The 18,607-nt window shown below is 37.7% G+C and overlaps 1 protein-coding gene across 1 annotated transcript in view; it reads right to left on the bottom strand.

Annotated features, from left to right (window-relative positions):
• gosr1 (golgi SNAP receptor complex member 1) overlaps positions 1–18,316 on the bottom strand; it is a 30,370-nt gene extending 12,054 nt beyond the window's left edge. The window contains exons 1-6 of the mRNA XM_053646882.1: positions 18,088–18,316; positions 14,445–14,556; positions 14,256–14,343; positions 12,417–12,524; positions 10,685–10,776; positions 7,442–7,516 (exon numbers count right to left, since the gene is read on the bottom strand). Coding sequence (XP_053502857.1) covers positions 7,442–7,516; positions 10,685–10,776; positions 12,417–12,524; positions 14,256–14,343; positions 14,445–14,556; positions 18,088–18,118 — 506 coding nt within the window. The 5' untranslated portion in view covers positions 18,119–18,316. The remainder of the gene's footprint in view (positions 1–7,441; positions 7,517–10,684; positions 10,777–12,416; positions 12,525–14,255; positions 14,344–14,444; positions 14,557–18,087) is intronic.
• Between the last annotated feature and the right edge of the window lie 291 nt (positions 18,317–18,607).

The following is an 18,607-nucleotide window of genomic DNA, read 5'->3' as shown; positions in this document are numbered from 1 at the left end:
GGCTTTAAGGTCATGCCAGTTAGTGAGAATATCAGGTTCTTTGACTTGGAAGAATGAGGGCATTAGCATGCGTATGGTAGTATGGGAAAACACTTTGGTTGTTGCTATGACAAAATTCAAGCAAACCAGAAAGACAAAAACTCAAAATAGGGTTTTTCTGCCTATAGCACACTTTGACACCCCAGCTCTAAGACCCCATAAATATATTTGACCAAAACAACATGGGAATGTTTTAATTATTTACCTTTGCCTTGGCTATCTTCATGCAAAGATCATGCTGGTTAAGAAGGCAGATTAATAAACACAGTGGTAAAAAACAGTGTGCCTAAAGATGTCTAAAAAAATTGTAGTTTTCACTTTTGGGGGTAAAATGCTAGAACTTTACTTGAGGTTGAGATGCATGCAAAACAGAAACCAAATGCAAGCTCAGAAAAGTCTATATACTGTATACTTAAAATATGACAATTTCACCACATGAAAGATTTTCCCATGCTGCCACACATATATTATATATATTAATATAGGATGAAAGATAAGTTAAAATTCCAGAACTGTCTGAAAAAAAAGTGATATTTGATGTCATAAAATTCCACGGGAAGTTGTGTGAAAGAGCATAACTGGACCTGAACTTCAGGTAGGAAAATATCATGCCGCTTTAAAATCTGCCATAATGCCTTCCAATACTGGGAGTCTGTTCACAATCAGAGAACTGGGTGGTTCTGTTTGCTCTCCTATGACTTGAGGGGAAAAAAAATTTTGGGCTTGATGTGGAGGAAGTATATACTTTCCTTCATCCTCTCATATTGAACGCTAGCACATGACAGAATAAAAGTAGAAGCAGGAATTGGTTAACATTTAAATAACTGGGACAAGTATAAAATATACTTAAAGATATGGTCATGATGGGTGGTAAGTATTATAACAAAGGATAGGAAGGGAAATAAAGCATTCTGCCCAAAAGTCTATGCCCTAAAGTAAAAGTGATCAATGTATTATAATATCTATATTATATTTTCACATTACCCAGTCCTCAGAGGTGAAAAATATTCCTAAAATGATCCTTAAAAGGAAATAAGAGCATATCCATACAAATCATACGGAACCAAGATGACAGTGAGTAAGTAAGGGCTAATACAAAAAAAGAAGCGGAATACAAAATACAAAAAATACAATACTAATACAAAAAAAAAGAAAAAAGTAAGCTACCGTACAAGACTTATAGACTCTTACCTCTTTATTGCTACCAATTTCACTAATTCTGAATATGACTTTCAATAACTCCTCCTGAACTCAGAGAGGACAGGAGACAGGCCAAAACATGGACAAGCACAAACTGGACTCCCTGCACCTCCCTAGTGGTGAATAAAAACCAACCCTTACTGTTTCGTTTCTGTCTGAGCCATGAACGTGAGCCAAAGCAATACAGTCAGCACTCTGGAATTAGTGCTAAGCAAAGAGAAACTGAACCCTTGGGGAGGTGCCTGTCAGCAGATTAAAATGCTAAACAAAAATATATTCATAAAAATCACAGAATCCTTACAATGGCAAAACAGCACATCAGTCCTTCAGTTCAAGCAGTCTAAAGATAACTTGTAAATAATAGTACCATGCTGATATTTCAGTGAGAGTGAACTTGTGTTCTGCCAGTGGAGGAATCGGAAGCCCAATCATAGTGATCACATATTCAACATACACAATACTGCAGTAAGCAGCCAGCTCCAGCAAACATGCATATGGTGCTCACACACCATTATTTATGAGAACCTTTACAGGAAGAATCAAGAGTAAGTCTGAGGTATGATCAACTTCTGTATTTAAGTATAATGTATTTATTACAAGGAATGCATTATGATGTATTTGCCACAAAATAATCTGCCTCAGCAGAGCATCAAGCTCGTTTCCATTTTGCAGCAAGTACAGCAAGCCATTAATGCAGCTCGAGAAAATGTCTAATGGACTCTGTGGCGGTTATATATTAAAATCCCACAAGAGAACACTCCTTTGTGTTCCTCTGAAATGGACACATTACAGGACAGATACATAGAACTCTGGCCCAGGAGGTTCTAAGCCCAGTACAGCATTGTGATTTGTAGATTTGCATAAGACTTTTCCATCAGGCAGTATTACCCATCATCCTTTGCGTTGTCGCTATTTTCTGCAAGTGCCTGTGTGGAATTTTGTTACCTATCTTGCCCAGGTACCATGCAAGCTGAGCTGCGACATATAATGCCAAGGATAAAGACTGAACAAACACAGTCAAGTATACATCCGGACTAATGTTTCAAGCTGAACTCTCACCATCACCTGGGAAAAAAAAAAACCTTCAGTAGAAGGTTAATGGTGATCGTCTATCAAAGTTATTTTACTAGTACAAATATGAGCATTATTTTAAGTAGGATTTTATGACTTATCCCTACTAAGTCACCCTATTTTCTGGGATAGATACACAAAACAAGGGTTATAATGATCACATGATTTGTATCAAATTATAAAGCAACAACTAAAATGAATCAAGGCAGAAATCATAAAATCAATTCTTATCCACTATATAAAATAATTCATATTTTTAAACTGATGACAAAGTAGGCTTCTTCTTCCTAGTGTTATTCCCACGCTATGGCAGGGTCATGCCTGCTGACAAGTGGACCCTGCCATAGCACAGGAATAATGTTAGGAAGAAGAAGACTAAATAGGCTAGCAAGGTGATTTCCCCTACTCTACATTATTTGTAAATTAATTTTAGGCCTACCGCAGATTCTGAACAGTAGCTACTAAACTGAATCATAGTGCATCAAATCAAAGCAGATTCTGCGGTATAATCAAACATCAATTTGTGGCCTTATGAATTGAAATCTTATGTGGAAGCTGGGGATTTACGGCCTTACTCAGAAAGGATAAACACAGCTCTGGGTATGGAGAGCTCATATGCCAAACAGGTGCTGGGCATTACTAAAGAGAGCAGTAGATCTTTAAAATGAAATGTTTCACCAGCTAAAGTTTTAGGACGATTTCTAAATTCAAACATGAAGTCAATCACAAGTCAACGCTCTATACATTTGGAGGCCATGTCTAATCAAAGTTCTTGTAAAAGCAAATGTTGAATCCATAGGCCTGTGTAATGCAAAGTTGACATATATATTCTTTTTTAAATGGATGAATCTATATGAATAGTAGCTGTCAGTAATTTCAGTTTCAAACTGTTTAAACAAAGTCCTTAAACTGCTAAAAAGGCCAATGGTGAATATGTGAAAAGATCTAAACATTTAAACACAAAAGATGGAACTATGGTGTAGACACTGCTCCAAACTGCAGGGAAAACAGTACAGTCAAGTGATTACAGTAATGGCTTTACAGTATTCTGTTCACTGCTGCTCAAAACCACAAGTCAGCAAAAGACCAGGAACATTAGGTCTGCTGGAAGAAGATGTAGTATTACTCTAAGGCACTCCCAAACTTTTACCATGCATCGGTTTACAACAGCTGGTTCACAGAATTAATATTTCTGGGTGTTCCACTAAAGATGGAATGATTTGAGGACAGGAGGAAGATAGGAATTACACTTTCCCTATAGATGAATCTGAAGGCCTTGACCGAGGTAGCAAAACACTTTCAGACAGTCTAAGCTCCTCTAATGAGTTTATCAGTTTTTCCGCCTCCCTTGGAGTCTTCCCCTATTTAACTGAGTAATCGTCAGTAATGTGTTCTTATAGAGCCCTGCTCACACTCTCTTTCTTTCTTTCCTCTCTAAACATGTCCAAAGCTGTCAGTGAGTGGATAGAGTTTAGCAGTTAAGTTTAAAAGGTGTTGCTGATGACATCATTTTCAAATACAATTATAAGCTCTCTTTCTAATGACTGGTTTCCTTTCCAACAGACAGACTAGGATCAGGAAGTGGGGAAAGCAGATGAAGAACTGACTTCATCACACAACGTATAACACTGACACAATGTATAAACTTGACTTATATTTGAAGTAGGGATGGCCCAATCCTTGATATCCTTAACGACATCGATAACAGAACCATGAGTATCAGCCGAAACCCATTAATGATAAATGTCACAGGCGTTAGGGTAAGAAACAAAGACGTTGTATAAAGTCAATGGTTGTAAAATCACATGTATACATACCACTGGATATGTAATATTTTACACTATATGCTAATTAATTTATCTTCAGTTCATCTTCACTTCCATTATATCTCCGTTATCATTATCATCCGTTATCGTTCCATTTCCATTATTGCTGTGGATCCGGAGTATATTCAAGGAACATTGGATGCAGGGCAAGGGAATACACCATAGATGGAACACCAGCGTAAAATTTACTCATCCAGTAGTTCAGGTGCAATAAGTAGCGTGTACGCCAGTGTTTAAATGAAACCTACACCACTGTTTAAAATAGTGCAGCAATATGCTGTCTGGGCTGTGAATGTAAATGCAAAAAAATAAAAAAATAAAATAAAATCACACACACACACACACACACACACACACAGGGATGTCACGATACCAAAAATCTAGCAGTCGGCACCGATACCCCCAAAAGTACACGATACTCGATGCCAAAGTCGATACCACGGTGTGGTACAAAAATAAAATTAAAAAAATTAAATAAAAAACTCTCCTGGAGGACATCCTCCTCTGGCTGATACTGGCAAAGAGAGAGAGAGAGAGCAAGAGAGAGGGGGGGTATTTTAGTTATCAAACACTGTCTGACAATGAGTGGAGGTGCACTCCTAAATGCGCCTACTTACACACACGCATGCACACAGACGCGCGCACACACACACCTTATACTCTGAATGCAAGCATTAATTTAAATTCACTGATATGGTGGCAGGCCAAAAAGATTTATTAAAAGCATGAACATCTGAATAATTATTAGTGACATTAGGCTACATTTAGCTGACAGGACACGGGCTGAATGGCGATGCATGCTGGCCCATTAGGCGGTAGTTTATAACATTGCAATGCGTTAGCGTCATTACCAAATAACTGGCTATCGCTAACATTACAGGGAGCATAACATTAACTGGTTTCACGGCAACAACGCCAGCTGCCTCAAACAAACATAATATAGGACCGTCTTTCAGGTGCTTTGCCAAATTCCAGGTGTTTCCTCGCTTCGTTTGAAATGAACGATAGCATCGGTTCCACACCGGAAACCGATACTAGCTTTCCTCTTAACGAGTCGGGTGGAGCTAATCTTCTGTAGTTTTTCCCGTGTGCTTGTAGGCGTTCTTCTTCTTCTTCACCACTTGTGGACCGACTAAAACACTTGTTGTAAAACAAGTGTTTTACAAGTGTATTTGCTGCCCCAACAGGTCCGGAAGAATTGCAATCCCGGTACCTCCATTAGAATCGGTTCCAACGATAGTGCAGAAAAACAAGTACCATCACGTTTTAAGAATGTTGGTACCGAAGTATTGGTTCTCGTGACATCCCTATACACACATACACACACACTTCTTTTAGTAGCTGTTTATTATTAAATAATCTCAGTAAACATAGCTATATGTCTATAGCTTACATAACAGCTCAAGCAAAAGTTGTGTTGCTGAAGAACGTAAGTGTCTGTAGTATGGGGCTATATCTAAAATAATTATATAAAACTTTTGTTGTGGGGTGAAAAAAGGACACGGCTAAAGACTTTTCACGTCATCATTTTTTGTCATCAATAAGCTGACATTAATAACATGTTAGATGGACTTTATAACAATGTAGCTTTAGGTTTGCTAAATGTAAAATTCATAGTATAGCGTAGCTCTTGCCTAAAGCCTGATAATTTATTTGTGTCCTATGCCATTCACTCAATAATTCAGAGAATATTTTGATATTCTGCTGTTATTTTTCTCATTTTGGGTAATATCAGCCTATCTCACAATTTATTTAATTATACCTCAGTAGGTCTTGCCAAAGATGGCAAACAGTGTCTGTCAAGAATTAGCACAGATATCAGCGCTATATAATAATTTGATCTCGGCAGATATGACTGATTAGATGATCAGATTACATCATCTAATCGGTCAGCCTTATAAGTCAGGTGAATAGAGAAAAAGTGATGGTACAGTGCAGTGCTCTAAAGGCTGTACGTTCCACCACAAATTGCGGTAAAGGGCAAATAACTAATGCCTTAAGAGTCAAGGCCAGCGAATCAGATTACACACAATTACAGAGTGAGATATAAAGTCCCAACCTACACCTTGGCCAAGAACAGTGGAATAGGGTTTCATTTAAGTTCGTGTCATTTAATCCATTTACAGAGTGCTGGGAATGCTGCGAATGCAGCTACTTTTCTCCAAACTTTGTTATGTCACACAGATTGATGGATTTTATAAGGAAATCCTGTTAGGGACCTGAACCCAGTTTCCCAATGTCCTAACTGCTTTTACCTAGGAGAGCAAATACTTGATCTTATGTACATCAGTAAAAATTTGCACCATTCTTGGTAGACTCAATTCAAAATGAGCTTGATTAAGAAGATCTAAAGGTAATGCAGTGTGTTTTACTGCCAACTACAACCACGTGAAATATCTCACGTGAGATATAAGACAACCTGTAAAACCTTTCAATTACAGATGCACTGATGTATCGGCCGATAAAGGCAACTGTTCCCACTATCGGCTGATAGTTTAAGAACAGCTGATGATCAGTGCCGATTATATCCTGTCAATCAAAGGAGGGCGGGAAAACACATCAATTTCATGTTGTGTGTAAAGATGATGTATCTTGTGTGGAATGATGTGAAAACTGCATTTTGTAATCTCTAATCTCTGCATTGCTAAAATTTTACACCAGAAGTGAGCAGCAGTGAGTTTCGGCGTCAAGTCAATTTATTTTTTTTTAAATCTATGGCCATTAGCTGAAACTGCTCACGCTGAATTACAGCGCCAGTACACTGTTGAAAGATTTAAATGAAGATGAGTTGACAAAAAGGTATACATTGCACAGAAAAATATATTTGTAGAGTAGTATATTTCATATCCAGTTAATGTTAATATTATATATATTACAGTTTGATGCCAGTGATCAAGTAGAAATGCTTTTGTTTGTGGTGAGTGAATGTGAGAATATCAGGAGGTTTTTTAGAATTCAGTCAATGTTAATATGAATTAATAACATTCAATAAGTTAAGAAATCTTACTTTAATCTTCAGAATTTAGTTAATGTTAATTAGAGTAATGTGTTTTCTGTTTATAAGACCAGTTACTGTGAAACAACTTGCTGAAATGGAGAGAATAAAGTTTTTATTTGCATTTCTTTCAGAATTGTGAAATTAATTATTATTAATTTATAAGAAAGCATAAAAGGAAGAACTATCGGTATATCACTCTGAATAATCGGTTATCGGTATCGGCTGAGAAATTTAGTATCGGTGCATCTCTACTTTCAACGCACAATGGTAAAGTTCTAAAAAGATAGGAATAAGAATAAGAACTTACTTTCTTAGGTGCTCGTGTTCCTTAAGGAAAAGTTCTGTCCGTCTGTTGTTCACCCCTGAGCCACTCTTGTACGTCCTGGTAAAGAAAGTAACACATTAGAACGTTATTAAAACAAGCCACTGGAAATCCTGCAAATGCTCACAAACCCATTGTACATGAAAATGCCGTGTATTATACATTATCACTTTTTCTTAAAGGATTAAAGAAAACCATTCATCCACTGAATCAGTGCATTAATCGTGCAAGAGGTATCGTTATATTAATACTCACTTGACGGTGATCTCCGTTAACAAAAGTAGTATGGTATAAACACAAAGGGGCATGCTGCTATAGGAAAATAATCCACAACGTGGTGGTGTGATACCTGTGATGCTCTTACCACCACACAGTGGATTATAGCGACTGTGTCCCGATGTATTTATTCCTCTTGCATTCCTCAATGTTTAATTTATTAACAAACAACACACGGAGCTCTTTAACAGCTTATAGTTACAACTAATGTTGTGGAGCGTCCATGAGACGAGTTAGATTTTCTGTCATCACTTACGTTAGATCTACACCTATAGGATATTGCCTAACCAGCCTCTCTTGAAAGTAACGACACAAACACAGCTTGTCATATTATAGAGAAACTGTTAACCACTAACAGAGAAACCGTTAACCCCATTACAAAATGCTGATTAAATAACATGTTTTTAATCTGTTTCTTAGCAGGCGTAGATTATGTGGAGCGTATGCCATACAAATGAATGAACACAGAAATAATATTATTAGAAGCAGCCTTTTAACATAAACTTTTCATTTGAATTATAACCAGAACTACTGTTAGAGCTGCTGTTATAGACAATGAACACCTTCGGATCAATCGGATTAGATAATTCAATAGCCGTGTGGTATGAAATAAAAAAAATAAAATAAAATCTGGACTGTACATAGACAACAAGAAATTGCCTCCAGGTTTCAATGGCCTACAGCTACAATTCTGTAATGTTTTGGATAGTACACAGTTGACTTCCATCATCATTATAAAAATAGTAGGCCTGCTTCAAATAAAAAAATGAAATATATACAGGGCACAGCATTTCAAGCCTATTAATCAGAGTTGCCCCCTCGAGCTTGGAATAGCGAATCCAAGCTAATTTAACACTGAGGCTTTCTTCTTCCTGCTGTCTACATGGAGAATCTAGCCAGTGCTGCCACAAAAAGCATTTAGTGTAAATAATGAATGAGTGCAGTGCTGGGAAGACCAACCCTTTCCAAGGAGTTAATCAGGGACGTGGCAAGCAAAGATGCATCTTCCCATAGTCTGCAAACCCCGAGGCTACAATACTCGCATTACTGCCCACACAAATTAAAATCAACCTACATATTAGAGAGAAGAGGCAGGTAAAGGTAAATGATGTAAAGCTAAATGAATGACAAAACCAACAAACAAAGCATTCTCCACCCATTGGTATGCATTAGGGTGGGTTTACTGCAACTACACAGATATGGAAAAGTAGATATCATTCTGTCCAATGGGAAAATGCATTCACATACCAACACGATCAAAACACAGCACTGACAGTTGATTAAATCATTCCAACAATGCTATAAAAGGCCTGGGCTGTATAACACACACAAGCACGCACACACAGAGTAACTATAATTTCTGCATGCTGGCATTTCTATTGTACTCTGTGGTGCAATGCAGATCAGGCAAGATGGGGGGGGCACACAACGAACACAGCGACAGGCAAAACCTCCACAGTAATCACTGGTGTGATGCTGAAAGAGGGACTCCGCAGTCTCACACACAGGGAAAATGACTAGGGAACGAAAGTTATGACCATACAAATGTGTTTTCCTGAAGAGTGCATGCTGACACCTGGTGGTCAATTCAGATAATGCATACAGTTTGTAACACTGTCATGGACATCCTCTAACAAAACTCCATGGTTTACATAGCTGAGGGGCCCAAAAATCCAGACAGGCTTTGAATAAAAAAACAAAAACAAAAAAACATCCTCACTTATTACATAGTTTACTAAAAAAAAAAAACATGGGTAAAATCTGCCCCTGTTAAGAGTATCAGGGTTATTATCAGAAGGGATGTTTTTCCACCTAATAATAAATGTGTAAATGCACGCAAGACAGTGGTCTGATGAATATTGATTTCTGCTGGTGGGTCTGATGGTAGGGTCAGAATTTTAAGTCAACAGCATGAATCCATGGACCTAGCCTGACTTGCATCAACAGTTCAGGCTGGTGGTGGGGGTGTAACTGCATGAGGAATATTTTCTTAGCACACATTGTGCCTTTTTATACCAATCGAGCATTCTTAGAATGTCAGACGATTTCAGTATTGGTGCCGAGTTTGACCATGTGCATCCTTTATGGCCACAATTTACCTTTCCTCTAATGCAGGGGTGTCCAATCTTATCCGCAAAGGGCCTGTATGGGTGCATGTTTTCATTCCAACCAAGCAGGAGGCACACCTGAATCCACCTGTTTAATCAGTTGATCTTGGCTTTCAATAGACTCAGGTGTGGCTTCTGCTTGGTTGGAATGAAAACTTGCACCCACACCGGCATTTTCTGGATAAGACTGGACACCCCTGCTCTAATGGCTACTTCAAGCATGATAGTGCACCATGCCACACAGCAAAAGGCATCTCATCCCTGTTCACTGTACTTCAGTGGCCTTCCCAGTCACCATATCTGAACCCAATAGAGCACATCTGGAACCTGATATAACGGGGTATTCACAGCATGTATGAGCAGCTGACAAATCTGCACCAATTATGTCATGCAATCGTGACAACATGGACCAGAATCTCAATCGCAAATCTGAAAAGAATATCAGACATCTCAAATATACCTTGTGGAATCAGTGCCATGAAGAACTGGGACTGCTCTGAGAGCAAAGGGGGTGCTACACAGTATTAGTATGGTGTTCCTAATAAAGTGTCTAGGCATTGTGAATGGTAAGTTATGTTAAGTATTAAATTGCAATGCAAGTTTGTGTTTGAACATAGTAAGCTGATCTGAATTTTAACATGCAATACAGCCATCACATTTCCGTCTGAACAACCTTGGAGGAGAGTAATTGCATTTTCGGCCTGCTTCAATACTTGGAGTAAATTGAATGGAAAACGTCATTTGAAAAAAAACTATTTTGGAGTGGTAATCCGTACATGATGCGACACATTAACTGTGGATGCATACACATCAATGAGGGCATGAAAAAAGCAAGACCACTCACTCAGTGTCTTTCCTGACAGATCCAAGAAGATCCTCTCGTTCTCGGACAGCTAAGAAGTTGGATTTGGTTTTGTGAAACTCGTGTGTGTAATCCTGTGGACAAACAGAGGGAAACATTAAAGCAAGAGGTATAATCTGTTTGAAGTGAAGTAAGTACAAGCAGGAAAAAACTGTAATTCTATGTATACTTGAACAACGGAATTACTTATCATAACTACTTAGTTATGTAGTATCTGAATGAATACAAATGAGCCTAGAATTTTATATCACCATATGCAGAATTAATATTAGTAATAATGCTAAAGTAGGCATCTATGGAGAATGAAAACAGTATCAGTGACCACGTTTACATGGACAGCAGTAAACTAATTAATGACCTTATTCTGAATAAGACAATATTGTGATTAAGGTGTTTACATGAGTTGCTTTTAGAATACTCCTTTCATGTTACCGTTTTACATGTTAGAGAACATAGTTCAATTAACAGCACACGTCATTACATCACCGCCGTCCCTCCAGAATTTCACGTATCAACATACAGTTCTTCTTCGTTATGGCACCATATACAGTTTTGGGTATTTTTATTTAAAATTCTTACGAACGCTTCAAGTGCGGTTAATTATCTGTCACGCTGGACGTGCAAATAGACGACTGCTTGAAACTGTGGGCTGCATCCCAAACCACGTACTTGCCATCTATATAGTAGCCGAGATACATGTATTTCGTGTACTACAGGCTTATAGTAGGCATGTACGCGGTTTGGGCTGCAGCTGTGCTCTCTTGCTTGCCATAAAACGGTTGCGCACTGCCGTGTGTGATCGTGTCCTGTCGCAAAATGCAGTGAAAACTCTCACACGACGTTAATAATGTGATTAAGGTGTGTACATGTCTGTAATACACATCGATAATGCAACTAAAACAGGAATACTCCACGTCTTAATTTGATTTGTGTTTACTTCGAGTATGACTTTAGTCGGATTAAGGTAATTAAAAATTGCTGTTTACATGGCAGTTTCTTAATCAGAGTATCGTCTTAATATTGGATTATTGTTCTCCATGTAAACATACTGAGTGTCTCAAGCAAAAACATTTTTTAAAAGACTGCAGTAATGCAGCATTTAAAGTTTATAGTAAAATTATGATGTGTCAGATTGTACTTGTCTGACCCACAGGAAGATTTTCTTGTTGCTGATTCTTATTCTCTGTATCCACATTTTCTAAGTTAAAATCTGTCTTGTTTTTCTACATGCTGATTGGGTTTAGTTTTTTTGTTTTAAGCATCCAACACTACAGCTGGCCAAAATCCCAAATAGGTTTATTCACTCTACACAGGGTACAATATGATGCCCATCTAGGGTAGTACTCTATATAGCCGACAGAATGGCATTTGAGATTGACCCAAAGATAAAAAAAAAAAATATATTGACTCCTATAATGGTCTGATGGAAACTGTTAACTACTTTTCAGTGTACATACTTCCTAATTCATTATTTAAAAAGCAAAGGAAGCTGATAAATAATGTTCAAACTTGCAAAATAAGTCGCAACTGAACCATTTATTCAGACCCATTTTCTTCAGTTCAGGAAATACATAAATACATTTAGACTCTACAACCTTTGAACACTGGAACGTGTCTGAACAGTGAAAAATGACCTGCGCCAGGCAGAAAATGTCAGACGCGATCCCAGTGAGTGGTTAAGATGAGTAAAGAATAGGTGTAGGATGTGTCTCACCTGCAGGATGTCTCGGTGCCTCTGCAGCGTGTGCATTAGTGCAGCATTAAGAGACGTCACGCCCGGTGTGCTAGTGTACTCTGCCATCTTATCGTTTATTCCTGTAAGCTAGAACAAACATCAGACTTTGTTTATGCTGTTTTACACTACATGCCTAACATCAACACTCCTGTAAAGAAAGTTTCTTGAAAAACAACACACTCTGTACTGAAGTCCATTATAAGAGGTGCAAAAAGAAAAGTGCTTGTTTAGCTGTAGGATGTGAAACTCTTTAAAACTTCCCCATGTGTTAATGATGGTACATTGCAGTTATTTCGTTTTTTTGTAGTTACAGTGACAGCATGGCCAATTAGCCAAAGGCAGGTTTGGTATCCCAACTTTGCTATGAGACTAATTTTCTAGTAAGGGAAATGTCTAGCTACCATTATAGCACTATACATGGACACACACATATCGTATAATTAATGGGAGAACAATTTGTGCTTTCAAAGACAAATTCACAACAAACCTGCTACTCTATGACAACTTGCACACCAAGTCCAAAAATACTAAATACTAAAACCCAGCATAATTTAATCGATCAAATCAAGTGAGTCAACTCAGTTTTGTGAGGATTTTTTTGCACTTAAAATCTGACAGATTCTTAAAAAAAAATTAAAACAGGTCACAAACACAATCTTCACTTAATGATGGGTTCTAATGTTTCCTTGTACGTTATTTTCTAACGTGGGGCGCAAGGGCAAATTTGCCGTAGATATACAGAGTTTGTGGTCTTGAACAAGTTGATGGATTTCATCCAGGGTTTGACATGAACACCCGCCAAATGCAGATGAAAATCAACCAAGGTGTATAACGTTGTCAACTCATTAGCCAATGTGGTGGGTTATGATTCATAAGTTATGTTCTAACTTTGCAGGCCATCACTATGAGACAAAGCATGCATAGCTGCAGGCTGTTGGAAAAAAAAAATTCAGGGGAAGTTCACGTAAGCGAAATCCGCACAGGTTATACGCAAATGCTGTACTTGTGAGTCGCAGTATCCATTAAACTTGAACAGGACCTAGCTTCTACGGTAATTGAACAAACAGTCATGTGGTGATACTTGCCTGGGGTAACCAGCCCAAAAGAGGATGACTCTGAAGATGAGAGCTCTGAGGACATCTAAGCATTTGATTAACTAAAAACTTTACTTTATCTGCCAATTTTTAGCAGACCCTGGCTTATCCTGTTCATCAATACCTTTTATCAGACCCCAGGTTTGTTTTGTTCAAAGAGGTGTTTATTTCATATTATTAAAAAAATGACAAAGATATTATAATAAATATATTTAACATCTAAGCTGTGACTTTGAAAATATGGTTTATTTATGATATTTCTGTTTTGGCTAGGAGAAGTTCTGAATGGGTGGTAACTTAAAAAGTTTGTAGCCAAATTGGCTGGCGAGTGAAAAAGTTCAATTCAAACCCCGATTTCACCACTTTCTCGGTGCTCAAAAAGCATGTGGGTCAATTGCAGCATATTCTCTTTATAACAACTACAAACTTGTTTTCAGAAATTTTCAGTAATTGCTGGCAAAAAAACAAACTATGATACCTTTCCTTCAACAAAGGTGTTATTATGGATGGGGGCTTCCATTCATAAAATGAATAATGAATAAAACCTTGGGTGTGTTCAGAAGCAACTTCAGAAACAAAATTATTTGCTGATCGACTACATTTGGAGTAAGGGGGGGGGGACTATTCCTTATACTTTTTTCATTTTTAAAATCAATCTGATTTTATTTTTGGTTATAAAAACAATCCGGTACACAAGTAAGTTTTAACAACTCAACATACTAACCTTTGCAAGAAGCTGCTCAATCTCGACTGACATGGTCTCAAACATTCTGTCTTGGGTGGAGTTGTTAAGGAGTGGTGTTGTGTCAGAACTGCAAAAGACACGGCAGAAATATGTACAGATGGTATGATTGTATAATACAAAGATGCTTTATATTAATATAACATGATTCCCGTCCTTGTGTAATGTTACCTGTCTCCTCTCCGGCCATCGCGAGAGCTGCTGTAGCTGGTACACAGTTTACTGAAGGACACCAGCTTCAGGTCGAGTTCATTCTCCAACTGTCTGGCTTGTTTCCGCAAATCTGCACATACAACAATCAAAACAAACACAAATTAATACATCAGCACTGCCGCGTCTCAGCATTTCCTATAAAATCAAACAATCTGTGAACTGGTCTAAAATTCTCACAACTCATTTTTTTACATTCATGACAATATCTAGAATACTACAGTTGTATTGTACGATACTGATTTTAAATATTGTGATACAATAATAGCCATGATGATTTGATACAGCTATAACACTATACAGCTACCGTCCAATTTATTAGGAACACCTGTTCATTTATGCAGTTATCTAATCAGCCAATCACGTGGCAGCAGCTTTATTTAATGCTCACATTGGAATTTCTCACAGAGTGAGATGTCTCTATGTCTCTAGAGTTACAGAACGGTGCAGTTGTGGTGCAGTGCACCACGGTTACAATCATGGTGAGCAGAAAAGCATCTCAGAACATACAACACATCAAACCTCGAGGTGGATGAGCTAAAAACCTCAGAAGACCACATCAGGTTCCTGTCAGCCAAGAACAGGAAACTGAGGCTATCATGGCACAGACTCACCCAAACTGGACAATACAAGACTGGAAAAAGACCAGGTGATTTTTTTCTTATCTTCAACTGTCCAGTTTGGGTGAGCCCCTGCCCAGATTCTTCACCAGTTCTTGGCTGACTGGAGTGGAACTTGATGTGGTCTTCTGCAGTTGTAGCAACTCCACCTCAATTTTTTATGGATGCACAAAAAGCACTGAAATAAACTACAGTCCTAAATGAATAATCTGGTGAGTGTCTGTGTGTATTGGGTTCTTTTCAGTCTTATATAATTTGACAAACAGTTGTGTAAAGTTTTAGTCTGAAGTTTTTTATTTGGAACACTCAGTTTGTGGATTTTATTTTAAATAAACGAAAAAACGGTACTGAAAGTTTGCCCCCAATCCGATTAATCAAAAAAAATAATCGCCCAACTAATCAATTATGAAAATAATCGTTAGTTGCAGCCCTACGTATATGAGTTACTATACACTTCCCGGCAGCTTGAACCAATCTAGCCATTTTCCTCTGACCTCTCTTATTAACAAGACGTCTCCACCCACAGATTTGTCATTCACTCAATGTTTTTTGTTTTTCGAACCATTCTGTATAAACTCTAAAGACTGTTGTGTGTGAAAATCCCAGGAGATCAGCAGTTTCTGAAATACTGGTACCAACAGCCATGCCACGGTTAAAGTCACATGGATCACACTTTTTCTTCATTCTGATGTTTGATGTGATCATTAACTGAAGATCTTGACCTGTATCTATATGAGTTTTTGCATTGTGCTGCTGCCACGTGATTGGCTGATTAGATAACTGTATGAATGTGCAGGTGTACAGGTGTTCCTGGTGCATGGTAAGTGTATGTTTGCATGATGATTTATCTAAAACAAATACTAGTACATACAGGATAACTCATTATGAAATAAAAAAATGTTAATTCGTTTACTGTTCACACTGTGAGCAGACATGTTAATCTGACATCACTTGCTGAACTCGGGGTTGAGGAGACCTTCTCGACTTTCTGAATAGAAATTCAGAGTTGAGGGGGTTTTGGTTTTCTCTACTTTTAACCAGTTAAACGCAGGAAATTCTGAGTAATAAAACATTTCTTTAGGATAGCTTTTACTTGATGTCCGATTTTTGTAATTTAATTATTATTACTAGTATAGTTATTATTATTATTGAATTATACACACACACACACACACACACACACATATACATATATATATATATATATATATATATTACCCGTTTTTGATACCTATCTATATACTTTCTTTGATGCCATTTACTCCTGGTTCTATTTTCATTTCTTATGTAAAGGGCCATGAGACCTTTTTAAAATCACTATATAAAATTTATTATTATTATTAACAGCTTTGGTCAGAAGCAGCATTGAACTGTAACGATTGGCTTGAAAGTCTGGGAGACTTTCAAGCCAATTGTCTTGTACTCTCTCTCTCTCTCTCTCTCTCTCTCTCTCCCTCTCTCTCAAAACGTAGTCTGTCATTTTACAGAGAAACCGGAACGCGTAACTCCTCTGTCCTGGAGACTTTCCTGAGCTGTCAACTGAGTTCCTACCACACATGTAAAAAAAAAAAAAAAAAAAAAAAAGTCTCTTTTAAAAATATATATATATTTTTTAAAAGTCACCATGTCAATGATTAAATTATTTATTTTGTTAAACAACAATTTTTTCAAAGTCTGTTTATTATTAATCTTGGATTATGTGGACCATCCGCCATACAGGTCCCTGTGTATGAGCTGTTACTATAGAAACAATAATATATTAGATCATTCATGTTTCAGATGGAACTAATATCCAGGCCATGCTGTTATACAAAAATAATGCACACCTACTGACCAAACAGATTCAAGCATTCAACTGCACTGTAGTAGGTTGTAAGTTCACTGAAGCTGAGGGTTATTGGACCCTAAACTCTACTTTTGCAAATATTACAAGACGTTTCTTTAAAAGCGGGTGGAAACAGCACTGGTCTTTAACTGTGAGCTACGTTTGATACAGTCAGCAGCAGTGAAATGTCGACTGTACACAAATGTACTTCCTCTGTATTTAACAAAAATCATCCCTTCATCCCTGCTCTAACTCCTTGTTTCCTCTGCTCTTCACCTACAGGAAAGCTGTGAAAGCTGAAGTAAGGTAAGGCTGTTTGTTTAAATTGTTACCCAAAAGGATGCTGTAAAAGCTCTTACTCTTCGACTTGGCCATTGCTGCTGTAGTACTGGAAGTAAAGTTACCCTGTGAAGGCTACTTCCGGCAGAAAACAAAAATACCTGGAAGTGTGACAAGGGCCAATGTACATCAAACGGTTTACTGTTTGTGCCTTGTACCCAATAACAGGTCCCATTACACTGAACCTCCTTTTCAGAAACAGTGCTTCTGGCCAGTGTTCAGTGATACTTAGCGACAGTTCATGAAATATAATTTTATTAACTATTTCATTTCACTAGCTAGTGTTTTAAAATCAGCTGTAGTCAAGTTCTCGTTTACCATCACATCACATCACCAAAATCATATGAGATTTATTTTGTGGCATCTAATGGCAGCAGCTGCATTCCTACTGTAAACTCAAACACCTGTTTGTTGACTTGTTATATACTTGAAATATACATTTCGGTCACTTTGCTAACGAACTAGCTTGCTAGTCAACTCATTAGCTACCTTTCAAGAGATAATGAGTCAAGACCTGAGGCACAACAAAACGACATAAACGAATAATATGAAATCTCAGTGAAGTACACTAGTTAATCACACTAGAGGTGCTAATCAGACAATCTCATCTATAGGACTGACGTCACTCTGACTGTTAGGCTAGCTTCAAAGCTAGAGCTAGTCAGCCAGCTAATGCGAACGCTATGAGTTGGAGGGAGGTGTTAACCGAACTCATTTTCCCTAAGCCTCCATAAACCACAAATTAAAGAATAAGAAGTCTCAGAAATGTATTTTAAAATGTTATTAAGGAGGCTTTAATTACACCACTTCGCCACCTCACCTTCCCAGTAGTTGCTGTTTGCCGCCGCCATCTTTGTTATGCAACGTCATCCGCGTGGCGCTGGCAGAGGCGTGGAAAAGCCTTGTGACGCTATGTTCTAAACCACACTACTATACTACATAGTGCGCCAAAAGTGTTCTCAATGCAGACATAGAACGGTCTATTTTAGCATACTATTAAGTGATGTAGTATGGATAGCTTTAGTGTTAATTCAGTCCACATAAAGCGTTACAGCGCCCCTCCTTGCTCTGGTGCAGACAATGCAACACTCATCATTATGGGATCCTCATTTTCTATTCTGATTCTCATATATATATATATATATATATATATATATATATATATATATATATATATATATATAATTAAAAATATACAGTATTGTGCAAAGGTTTTAGGCACCCTATTTTTTGTGCAAACTTTGTTATAGATTTTTTATTTTATGTCAGTTCAAAAAACATTTTAGATTCCCAAACATTAGTTTTCTAGCGCAAAACTTGGTCTGGGTCATGGTATATCC

This window comes from Ictalurus furcatus, chromosome 17, assembly GCF_023375685.1.
Source record: "Ictalurus furcatus strain D&B chromosome 17, Billie_1.0, whole genome shotgun sequence".
NCBI classification, from domain to species: domain Eukaryota; kingdom Metazoa; phylum Chordata; class Actinopteri; order Siluriformes; family Ictaluridae; genus Ictalurus; species Ictalurus furcatus.
This window is presented reverse-complemented; position numbering and strand designations above follow the sequence as displayed.